At 40.2% G+C, this 12,841-nt stretch overlaps 1 protein-coding gene across 1 annotated transcript in view; it reads right to left on the reverse strand.

Annotated features, from left to right (window-relative positions):
- PPP1R1C (protein phosphatase 1 regulatory inhibitor subunit 1C) overlaps nucleotides 1-12,841 on the reverse strand; it is a gene marked incomplete at its 5' end in the record, with an annotated part of 44,511 nt that overhangs the window by 29,321 nt on the left and 2,349 nt on the right. The window contains 1 exon segment of the mRNA XM_079310459.1: nucleotides 12,595-12,655. Coding sequence (XP_079166585.1) covers nucleotides 12,595-12,655 — 61 coding nt within the window.

Here is a 12,841-nt window from a genome sequence, read left to right on the forward strand (position 1 = left end):
CTGGCCCTCGAGGGAGCACTGAGAGCAAGATTTGTGCAGCAAGCACTAATGAAAGCATGGGGCAGAGAGGGATTTGCTGTGCACAGAGGCATTTGCATGCCCATCTCCCCTTGCAGTCAGGTGTGCAGTTTGGGGAGGGTCCCACGCTGAGCTGCCAGCGCTGGCACCAAGGGACCTCTTGTCCCTCTGGCTCAGAGACCATAGCACAGCTTTCCCCAGCTAGCTCCTGTCTGTAGCCAGACCTTGGTACATCATTAAATCCTGCAGGTCAAATTCATCTGCTCTTTGGACAATTTTTTCCCCAGGTAAATCAGTTATTTAAACAACCCTGTACTTCCCATCTTCAATACTCAAGGAGCCATTACTAGGACTGAGAGTGGGGTTAGACCTAGGGTTCTTCTTTGTTAGACCAAATCCTTCCTTCTGGTGCTCAAAGTCAGCCCCCAGATGAAAAGAGCAATCATCCTTTTCCTCCTGATGCACACAAGAGCATCTGATCCAAACATCTCTGATCATACAGGCAGCATCTAAGGACCCACTTTAAGCTGCACAGCCATAAGCATATGAATAATAACACCTTTCACAAACTGCACAAATCTAAATTTCTTTAAAAATCACATTCTGGTAAACATAATCTATTTTGGAAGAAACTGGAGACATTACAAACCTCAAATGTGAATCTGAATGTATTTGTTTACATCACATGATTCTCAGAAGGGAATTATAGTGCCTGATTCACCACCTTGTTATTCCAGACTCATGCCAGACTCATGGAAATCAGTCTCATTTCACTGGCATTAAACTAGAATACAAGAGTAATGAATCAGGTCTGCAGCCTTACCACAGAGCAATCATGAATTATTACAACAAGCACAAAAATCATCCTTCTCCTAAGTACTTTGTTCCATTTTTTTTTCATTCTCCCTCCCTAAAATACATGATAAATATTAATATAAGGCAAATTCTAAATAAGTATCATAAATCAAATACAGCTTCTCAAAATATATTTTGAAAGAGAATTAAAATTTAATTATTTTCCCCCTTTTTATAAAAGGACTACATTTTCTGCCTGTTGTCCTGTTGTTGCATTTCTGCCTTTGTGGTCTTCCAGTTGCTGCCAGCTCTGTAAGGCTTTATGGTGATACTGTCCTGGCTATAATAAAACAGGTTTTGTGGAAAAACCTTTCATGAAAAGAATAGTTCCATGCAGATTTTTTTTTTTCTGAAACAAAAGAGGCCCTGTCCTCTTGTGATGAGAGAGGGTGAGGTGAGCAAGGAGCAGGGAGCAGAATTCCTGATGTGATGTCCTGAATCTATGATATGGGGACAATTCCTCAGCTGGCAGGTCTTCCCAGAGAGATAGTTAACCCAGGGAGAAACATGCATGAAATAAACATTCTCTTTGGACAACTAATGTAAAGTCTGGCTTTAAAGCACAATATAAACAATGCTAGACTTGGTGTTTTCTTCTGGCTGCTTTCTAAGCAGCACAAACTCCTCTTTGGTGAAGGAAATGGAGACAGCTTCCAAAGAATGACTGACTAAATAAGATTAACCAGGAGGAGGTAAGTACTTTATTTCTTTCTTTTGATCTCTCAGATGAGACATTTTCTGGACCAAACAAAAATCTCTGACTAAATTACCAGGAGTGACTCTGAGCTAAACTTTTCATGTAATTTGCAGCTGACCAGTGTGGACTCCTGGCACCAGAGCCAGGAGGAATCTCTGGCAGGAGCACAGGGCATCACTGTGGGCAGAAACTCTGCATCAGGGCTTGCCTCCACATGGCTTCAGAGCTCCCTAAAATCTACTCATTCCAAAGACAAACCACTTATTCACCAGCAAAGCCCTTATTTCTGTTTGCAGCGTGGCAGAGTCAAGCTCAAGCAGAAATCTGGGCTGTCTGCTGTGGTCTGACCTTTGGCAAAGAGGAGTTCATCTCCTGGTGCTAAAGGTGTTAAGGCAAAATGAGTCCCACAGGAGCTCAGCACATGCTCAGTGCAAATCCTGCACCAGCAAAACACACTGGGTGAAACAAATATGGGAGAGAAGTGAAAGACAATCATTTCATCACTGTCTTCATTAGGCCATAACCAACAGCAAGTTTTGCCACTGACCTAAAAGGCAGTATTTTATCTTATATATATACAGCAGGAATTGGTTAAAAAAAGAGGCAAAATAATTCCTCATTTAATAAATTGGTTCTAGGGTTAGTGCAACTGGGAAAAACTGTACATAAACTGCCTCTTAGTCAAAACTCTTGCTCATTATCTAAACTAAGTCATTACAGTCATATCAATATTCACTACCCTGTTGAAGGTCCAGGTTAATACATTCAAATAAGCAAAAATAAATGAGACAAACTGAAGAAAATTGCTGGGATTGCTGACATGAAATTTAAAATTCTTTGTCTATTGGGAAAGCTGTTGGTAAACTCAAGTCTCAAAATGAGTAAAGTAAGACTTAAAAGATGCGTGATGGTCTACATATGAACCTTTTATGCACAGCTACTTAGAATGGTTAAAACTCCCATTTAGATTGAAACACACAATAGAAAAAAATCCCTTATTCTTGCAGCAAATAAATGCAAACCAGGATGATTCTGATTTTCTGGCACGAACCAGAAAGGAACTGGACTACGATCATTTTTAGGTGCCCCAGGCAGGGCTGGAGGGCCAAACTAAACCAGAAGGAAACCTTAAGCAATTGGACTTTCACAGAGAAGTGAAGGAACATACAGAATGAGGCAAAGACTGCAAGGCAGACCTAAACCACAATATGTTGTCTCAAAGTTGTCCAGAAGGAGAACTTCTTTCATTGAGAGGTTACATTGACATAGGGACTATTCTGACAGGACAGATGTCAACACAGTTTTCATCTTGAAGTAAAATCATGAAGTAAAATCCCTGATTACCAGGAATGGAGTGCTAGCAAACCTCAGGATAAACTTTTAAACCATTTTCTAATGACTTCATGTGCAGGAATCAGTTGTGATGGGAAATGGCTCAGAATTGACCTACTGATCACAATCATTTTATCAGTGTTACAGCTGCAAATGCCATCACTGTGAGTGCTCCTTTCTTGGCCGAGAGCTGTAGGAGTATTCTAACTCCAAAATAAAAACCAGCAGCAGCAGCCAAAACAAAAGAAAAAATAATTAAAAATATAAAAAAAAAAAATAGCCAAACATTTCTTACCATGCTATAGCTATAAAACTATTTAAAATGTATCCTAGCTGAATGTGTTTCTACATTCTGAGCAGTGGCATTTGCCATGGGATAAGAAAATACACAATTTTCAATTTACAATTTTCGAATACAAAACAAACAATAAAATTTTTCATTAGCCAGTGATTATTATTGCTGCCTTAGTGGTTTCCTTCGTTTTGGAGTAATACCTCAAGGATTTCAGTAAGAATGCTTTGGAAAGCTAGTCCTGGCCAGCTGCTTGTGGCTTGCTCGTGGTTAGAATGCACATGCAGAGAGCTCCTCACAGACATGTATCATCTTACACAGGAATCAAGTCATCTACTAATAATAGCTCTTCTTGGGGGTTAGCATCCTTTCTTTACAAAAAAAAGAAGATGCAAATATCAGTTTTGTAAAGCCATTGTTGGGTTTTCCCAGCCTTCAAAGAGTCAGCAAAACCAGGTTCCATAATCTCATTTTTGCCTTAAGCACAGCTAGGTGGGCTGGAACAGCCCAGGGCAATCATTGTTAGCTCAGAATAAGTCAGCTGTAATTTCCAAAAGAATAGAATTTGTACTAACCTCATGTCATACCAGAGACAGAGGGGACCATGGCTTTTGTTTTGCACATCTCCAGCTGCACTGTCACAATCAGAAATGCCTTGCTGTGATTCTTCTGGAAGGAGCCACATGCTCCTATGGGATGTGCTGCACGTGTTAAAGCCTGAGTCACACACCAGCAGCAGCATTTCAGGAGGCTTAAAGCACACCTCTGACAGTCACAGCCTGCTCCCTGTCCACTGTATCTCAAACTCAGACAGTAAAAACCTGGTCTTGACCAGGATCAAAAAATCTTCCAGGTCACAACTCTTCAAAGGGAAAACTCTTTTTTATCCCCTACCCCCTGTTCCCCTGCCCCTCTTCCTTTTGAGTACAATTCCAGTCGGAAAAGGATACAAACTAGAGCTCAGTAATACAAACGTGCTGCTCTCAAACCAGCTGGGCTGTTAGGTTAAATGGCTCCCTGATTCTGCAGCTGCTCTGCAGATCCTCAGACAAGAGGGAAAAGGCAGGAGGAGTGGTTGAGCTGATGCCAGAGAAGCTGCTCTGTGGAGGTGGCCATGGAGCACAGGCTCAGCCAAATCTTTGCTTTCTACCAGTACCAGCTATGGCAGGGAACTCCAGAAAGGCCTGAAGGGAATGGCATCACTGCATTCCACTGTGTGGTGGAGACCCAGTGCAGAAATGTCTAGGTTATGGGATGTCCAGGGACCAGGATAAGCCATTTTGCAGGGTGCAATAGAGCTCACTGCTCTACTGGACTTTCAATCTGCCTGGCTCGTGTTCATTTTCTGTGTGACTTTTTCTGCTTGTCTTACCAGAACAAAGGACATGGCCTCAGGTGAAAAACACAACCTTTACAATGCATCTCCATTTGCTTAACACTGCTGACTGTTAGTGCAGTTTGGTTCCACAAGATAATAACACCAGACATCATTTCTCTGTGGGACATCTGCATGCCAGGTATCCCAGGGAAAACGTGGAAAAACAAGGAGCAGGTCACTGTGCTCCACTCTGCTTCTACTTGATCCTCCAGTAAAGACATTTGAGAAAAGAATCTTAAGTGATTTTAGGTACAGACACAGGAATAATGCTTTGAAGGGGAGAAGGAGAAAGCAGAGCTCCCATCAATAGACATAAATCTTAATTCTACCCAGAGCTGCTTTGGTTACTGTAAAAAGAGACTTGACTGGTCCATCTGATCTTGATGACACAGGCAGCTCAGACTCACAGGAAAGCAAAGCTAAGTTCTGCAGCTCCCTGCACTCTCACAGAATTCTACAGCTTTCTGTAGCTGGCAAAACCTTTCAGGAGTGATACATTCAATTTGTTTAGTCTCTGCTAGCTTTAGGTCCAGATTCATTAAATGCCCACCTTTGATGTGTTTTGAAGTGAAGTTTTAACTTCAGTGACACCACATAAAGAGTTAAATTGTGTCTCTAAAAGCTCAATAAATGGGCTACCTTGATTGATGCTTTAAGTGCAACCCCTTCCCAATATTCTGAACATAATGAGGTTAGTGCTAAAAGCTGGATTCTCTCTCATCTATCTGCATTATCTATTTATTCCACACACGTCACCATGGTAAATGAGTGCTGCATTAAGTACTAAATAGCAGAGGTCAGAAAAACCCTGTGTTGTATTCTTTTCCTCTCAGCAAGGCTGAAACCTCTATTAATGGATTTTAGTTTATTACCTAAAGTGAACAAAAAAATATATTGAAAATATCAGTATTACCACATTGTTGAAGTTTGATTTAAATATAATCTCAAAACAAACTAACTTGACATTCTTATTTTAAAATTTTATCTTACAATGTTTAAATGGACTTGATTTCAAATATTCTCTGAGGTTTTTTTTGCCATTTAACACCCCTTCCCACCAATACAAACAGAATCTTTGCCACAGACTAAAATAGACATATTTTGATTCAAATTACTTTCTTTTAAATGCCATCAACACCCCAAATTGTATGCTCATGTAGCTGTATTAAATATATCTTAAGAATTTTAACTATAAGAAGCAATTACACCTAGGCACTTCATTTTTCAGCTAGAAAACTCAGCATCTATTCCGAATTCTCAGCAAAACAAACTAAATGAGGTGCATAAGTATTTGGCACAGTGCAAATCTGTTAAGAGCTCCTCAAGGAAAATATTAAGCCTTATGAATGCAATAAAGTTAGAGTCTGCCCAGCTGACTTCCCCAGCAGGTCAGGCAGCCACTCCCACTGCTATTACCTACTCATGGCACAGCTCTGGCTCTGTGATGCTGTAACCACAGAGGTGATAACAAATGTAAACATTCCCAAAGCTTATCAGGCCTGGCACTGAATGATCAAGCAGCTGGAGAGCTGTAACGTGGAGCCATGTATATTAAAAATATTTTGCAAATAATCTCCTGGGGTGGAAGAAGGTTGTTTCTATGGTGCTTTTGTATAAGGAACAAGGAAAACAGATGAAGAGTGCAAGGTTCAGCCTCTAAAAATACCACATTCACTTCCAGGTGGTTCCACGGACATTGACCCTTCCAGCACAAAACCAATGGGAGGCAGGGAGCAGGAGGAACAAGTAAAATCACAGTACACATTAGCAGTTTAGCTGCATTGGTAAATAAAAAAAAAAATAAATATATATTCATTTCTTGGGTATTCAAGGCTGGAACAAGAGTAATGGATTAATGCAATTCCATCCATGTTGGGAGCAAGTAAAGCTTTTGGGATTTTGGCTTCATGCCCTCTCCGCTGCACCACTGCACTGATGGAGGCACAAATCCGAGTCCTGGTTGTGAATATCCAACCTCTATTTCCATCCTCCAGAGCTTTCCCAGGCAGTGTTTGCACCCTGGACTGCCCCATCTCATGGAGGGACAGTAGGATCTGGTGAATGGGAGGGACTCATTCTTGTGTTGGCTAAATTTACTCACTTCAGCCAACTAGAAGAAACTGCTTCACATGGGTCATGCAAAATGTACCTGTACAGTCAATCCATAAACTCTGAAAAGGAGGGAACCATGGACAAAAATAAACACAAAAAATTCAGCAAACTAAGTGAATTTTGACCACAATAAGCACAATAGTTATTTGTTTTGGTCTCTCTGTGTAGCTGTCAGACCTTCCCTGTTTACTGACTACAGAGATTGTCCACGCTCTATTTGGGCTCTATATGAAATAGTACACATTTCCTACAGTTTCACACTATGTGCTAACACAATTGCTAAAATATTCACAGGGAATGCTTCCACTGGTGAATTACTGTGTTCAGGACTGCAAAAATTGTGAAAATACAGCAGTTTGCTCTGGTGACAACTCTCAGTCTAGGCAAAGCACTGGCACTGCATCCCAACTCAGAGCTCATCCTCCAGCCTGCTGTCCTCACTGCACTGCAGGGACAATGACAACTCTTTTTACAAGTGATGACAGTGACATATAAAGTCCTCATCCTCTCATGAAAATGGAGCATCTTAAGGAAATGGAGTGTTTTAATGAATGATGAAAGAAAATAATTGGGTTTTTTAAATTCATTGTTTCTTTCTGGAGCCTGTGAGCCATTACTTCTGGGCTGAATAAGGAACAGCTCAAGCACAGGTTCCTGACCTTTTCTTCTTCTTTTTTTTTTTTTTTTTTTTTTTTTTTAAGTTCTTGAGCTTTCCTTTTAGTTTTCATGGAGTTATTCACACTGCAAATGTGTGTGGAACTTTTGCTGTGCCTTGTCACAGGGAATTCTGTGGGCCTGAACTGCAGAATAAATTCAGAGTAACCCAAATGAAAACAAAAAAATGTGAACATAGTGTATATAGGTAAGAAAAAAGGATGTGTTTGCCACTGCACATTTGCAGTCACACATCATCCTGCAAACAGCAGGATACTTTAACCATAGACATTTTCATCTCTGTTCTGGAACCCCTATCACCTGTCAGGTCTTAGGCAATGTTTACTTTCCATATTTCATTGTTTCACTGTGTCAGAGAGTCCTTTCCAGCACAGGCTGAAAGAACACAAAGGTCCTCCCTGCCTTGACAAGAAGTGCCTGATCTCTGGACATCCTGGTGCCATTGGTAATGTCCTCTGGTGTGAGGGGTCACAAACATTTTTCACTGCTTATTGAAATACCTCCACAAACTCCTGGACTGGTAAATGGCATATACATTTAGCATATGGAAAGGCCAACTAGTTTGACCAATAAAAAAATACAGTTAAGGAAAATTTTTATTCACATACTGCTTTTTTGAATGCTCTATTACCACATTAGAAGCCTAAATTTGCAATTGAAAACAGCTGCTATTTGGCTTACTCACTCCCTAGTTCTTGGACCAAAGTAAGCAGTATGTCCTACCAGAATCTCAATCCTTTGAAAAACATATCAGTTTCCATGAACTCTGAGACCAAGAGTTTTCTGCTGAGCTTTTTCCCTGAGAAAGTATAGCAGAACTGCTTGGCAATGCTCAGCAAACACCTGCCTGTTACTAAGTAGGTCTTTTCTTGAGCTCAGTTTGTTGTGCCTTGGAAGAAAAAAAAATGTGACCACTAGATCTAAACCCAAACATATTCATTCACCTAGAAGCATGATCCAACTAATATTAGTCATAAACATTAATGCTGGGCAAAGCAACTCACTTTAATCCCATCAAGAATGTGGTGCTGGTACAGTTTGCATCAGCAGAAAAGCAGATCTGTCTGCGGTAATGAGATTTATTGTGCAGGGAAAGTCCAAGAGTGTCTAAAACCAATTTAGCATAAAAACCTCAACTACTTTGGGTTGTCTTGGAATTGACAAAGGTGTTAGGACAGATTTTCCTCCCACCTCTCACCTGGCTGTGTTGTTTGCTGCTGCACTAAATACTGAGACTGCCCATGAGGCATCTCAGCAGAGCTCTGGGAAAGTGACAGTAAGCTGGAAGACATGGATCCTTTCTGGACAACCAAAAATCAGCTAGGAATGAGAAAGATGAACTGCCAGTGCCCAGACACAAGTTGCAAACACCTTCCTTGTTTAGAGACAGGTACAGATTGCTTTTCTTCAAGTTGTGATTTCCAGCATTCAGTAAGCTCAGATGTACTGTGTTATACTGGGAAGATGTTTTATATTGCTTTTGCAGTGGTAATATATCCTTCCTGCTTTGAAATGAGATTAGCAAAGCACAAAAAAGCAGCTGTATTTCAACACACAGAGTAACATTTACATTACAAGCAAGGAAATCAAAACAGGCAACAAAGCAGAAAGGGGGAGCTGGAAACAGAAAATACATAGAAAATTCAGATACACAGAATTTATCCTAATGTTTACCCGTATTCTAATGCTTCAAGTGAACTGAACACTTTGACATAAGTTGAAGGGCCTCTGCCAGCCAGACTGTTTGATGTTGTGCTGGCTCTGTGACAAAGCCAGGCTGTACAGGAACGCTGGCATTGTTTTCTGATCAAAGGGAGCCCTAATGGTATTAAACCTGAGTTGTGGGCTGATGTGCTTTCTTCCCTCAGCTATCAGCTCTCTACTTTGTTACCACCTTTTTCTTGAGCTGTTGCATTATGATATTCTGCTGGTTTAAAGCATGCTCAGACTTGTATTTCAGCTAATAAGAATTGATATTCCTGTATTTTCTGCTATGCTGGGTATGGAGACAGGAGGCTGTGCATACACAGAAAAGGCTTGTGATGGTGATACTCAGCTTCTGTTGACTCCAAGGACAGTGCAGGGGAAAAAGGAAGCAGGAGAGCTTTAACAATTTTTGGATTAAACACATGTAGTGCAATAGATAAATATGTCTTTATAACTTAAGCAAGTGCTTATGTTCCTTTAAAAGGCAGGTGCTGAGCAGCTGTGGCGATAGCAGGATGCAAGTGGGCTACCCCAGGAACCCATGCACCCCCACAGGATGAGATGCTGCCCATTTGTGTAGTCCCCTCACTTTATACTTGCCTTTGCCTTCACAGAGAGTAAAAGGGTCTTATAATTTCAAATAAAAGTAAACTGTTTTGATATTACCAAATCAAGCATCAGATACTCAGCAAATGTCGTTCCCTTGATGGCAACTGAAGCACAACAGATTTAAGTGACTTCATAACTCAAGTCTCAGTTTGCTAGTGCCAGTTTCCCTGCCCAGATGTGACACAACCCATCTAAGAGCACTTTACAGAGAACTTGCAGACAGAGTTAAGGGTTTATTCATTGCTGTGCTACTTCACAAGGTCATACTGTCCACTGCAATCACTGTTGCTGCTGCAACTCAAATTTCTCTTTTGTTGACTGTGATTGCACTTATATATGATGCTAACCAGGGTGAGCATGAGGAAATGTGAGAGTCAATGATGCTACAGGCTGGATATGAGCTCCTGTGGTCACATTTATCACCTGCCTTTAAATCATTCAGTGTGCTCTAACACTGTCCCCTTGGAAGTAAGGAAGTCAAGCAGACTCTTACAGCTTCTGAGCAGCTGTCATTGGTTTAAAATGATTCAGACTTAGTAGAAATTCACTTTATAGCACAATTGACTTGACCTAAATAGGTGAGGACATATCCCTGTCAAAGCTGTAACAGGCATCAGGGATGAACAAGAAGACTTAATAGAAAAATAACTTTTAGATCTTTTTACAGAAGAACTCAAGCTGAATTTATTATGAAGTTCTTAAATGTCCAAACACATTTTATTGCCTTCTGGTTTCCAGATGGGTGTGCATCCAGAACACCAGAATACCACAAAAATGCTACTTTTTTTTTTCCCCAGCTGCAATCAGAAGCAGCTGTAACAGAAGGCTATAGAAAAGTCTGATTCTATGCCTGTCTCTGTTTTTCAAAAAAAGATAAGTTTAGGCAATTTGAGTAAACTTTGCAGGGGCATCCTGCAAACATTTAGGATTATGTTAGGACACACATTTCAAACTCTTGGAAGCATATCTTTCACTGGCTCCTTGCTCCTAATAAAAGAAGTGGAATACTCCAGTGGGTAAAATTCAAGGCACAGGATTCTTGCTTAGCCCTAATAAAAAAGGGTGGCACTGTCAAAATCACTGGAAATCTCTGCTGCTCAGTTTCCCCATTGATCCAGAGAATCACACTTCTACAGCAATTTGTTGGAGTGTCACGTTAGCAACTTCTTTTTTTTTTTTTTTTTTTTTTTAATTGACTGCATCCATTTGCAGTGATGAATTTACTATTTTTGGAGACAAATTTCATTCAGCATCCTACTGAATTCCATTCAAAATCCAGTACCTGATCAGCATTTTGGGGTTTAATCAGCAAGGTGTCAAGAGGCCCTGGGGCTAGCTGACTGAAAGTTGAAGGCATACAACCATCTCAGAAGCTGCACAGCACCTTGCAAGGTGAAGATCACAAAGGCTTTATTTAATATTTGCACTTCCATTGTAAACCTATTGCCTGCCTTTCTGACCTGGCCTTACACCCTTGTGTTCAGCAGGTTTACAGAGCTACCTACCTGCACACACCCTGTCCAAAGCAATTCCCCATATTAAGCAAGTGGCACCCTATGGAAATCTGCATGAACCTCATGGTGAGGGGCAGGAAAATGAAGCTGCTTTTAAAGTTTTTATTTTCATCAGACTTCATGGAAAAACAGGACCAGGCTAAAATTTAGTCAAATAATAAATTCACTAATATTAGTTCCCAGTATCTAGAAAGAACAAATATTGTCTAAATAAATAAATCTAAATAAGTGAAGACAAATACTAACTCATGGGCTTATATGGAAGTTGGCTGAAACTTGCAGCAATCCTGACTCATAATAAAAATGATTTATTTAAAGACTTATTATGAACATTGCAGGAAAGGTGATAACAGACATGCACCACTTTGTTTACAGTAAAATTTCCTGTAAATTAAAGAGTTCTTATTCTTTGTTTGGTTTTGATTTGGTATTGTACCAAGTATCTGTTTATAAAAGGAAATATGACGGTACAAAGTGTACAAAGTGAATTGCAAAAGAGATTAACAGTCAAGGTGAATTTGCTTTAAATTAAGTCCTAGCAACACAGACAGTGTATATCCCATCATTATCCCATAGTGGTAAAGAAAGTCAGCTGAAGGCAGATCTTTTATGCACCATTTTTGAGAGCTGAACTACCTGAAATTCAGCACAGAAAGTTACTCTCCAAAAGCATTTTAAAAAAAGATTCGGGTGACTAAGAGATACGGCAGGAAAAAGAATGTTGCAGAGCACAACAGAGGAAAAGTTTGTTATAAAGTAGGCACTGTGTTCCAAGGGATTAAGTATTGAAGATTATCCTCTTTTTTTATCGAGTTTTTGTTGATAACACTCCCTACACATCTTATTAGAGAATCCTTCTGAAATCATATTTATATGACAAAGTATGTCTCAACCTCAAACCATCCCATCCAACAGAGAATTTTCTGTGGGGACTCCTGGATGAAGATAATGCATTCACAGTTGAAAAAGAATAATGGAAAAACACAATTTATGTTTTATCAGGAAACTAGAAGAGAAACTGTGTGGTAGACACAACTCCTTAGGCTGAATTAATGCTGGACCCAGCCTGTTATCTCTAGAGATTGGACTTTGTGGGTCTTCAAAGTGTCCATCCAAAGAAAGCTAATATTTGTGGATAGAAGCATTGGATCTGGGTCATATTGATTCTCCTTCTACATCTAACCAAGAATTACATGGAGAAGATAATTGTGAAATCAGTGACATTATCTGAGGGCCAGGAATTACCCGTGTTCATGGGGTTTACTCCACAAAATCCTAAGATGCATTGTTTGATGTTTAGAGCTACAAAATGAGTGCTGTTTTTTTAAAATCAAGTTAATCAAACCAGTTTGCAGTCAGTGCTGTGTGAACAAGTTCAGTGGTTCAGCAGGATGCTGGCACTCACCTGGGGGCATGTGTTCATTCATGATGACGAGTGATGCTGGTGTTGGCCTTCTTTTCCTGATCTGTAACAGATACAAACCAAGGAGAACCACTTAGGGCCACCAATTGCCACACACACAAAAAGCAAAGCAGAAAATCTGTCTGCTGTCCTGCAGAGTATAGACCAGGCAAAGTTAAAAAGGAAACTATTTAAAGCACAGCAGCACTTCAGTGTCTTACTGACAGCTTGTCTGGTCTGACAGCAGCCA

The sequence above is a fragment of the Erithacus rubecula genome, assembly GCF_903797595.1.
Source record: "Erithacus rubecula genome assembly, chromosome: 8".
NCBI lineage: Eukaryota > Metazoa > Chordata > Aves > Passeriformes > Muscicapidae > Erithacus > Erithacus rubecula.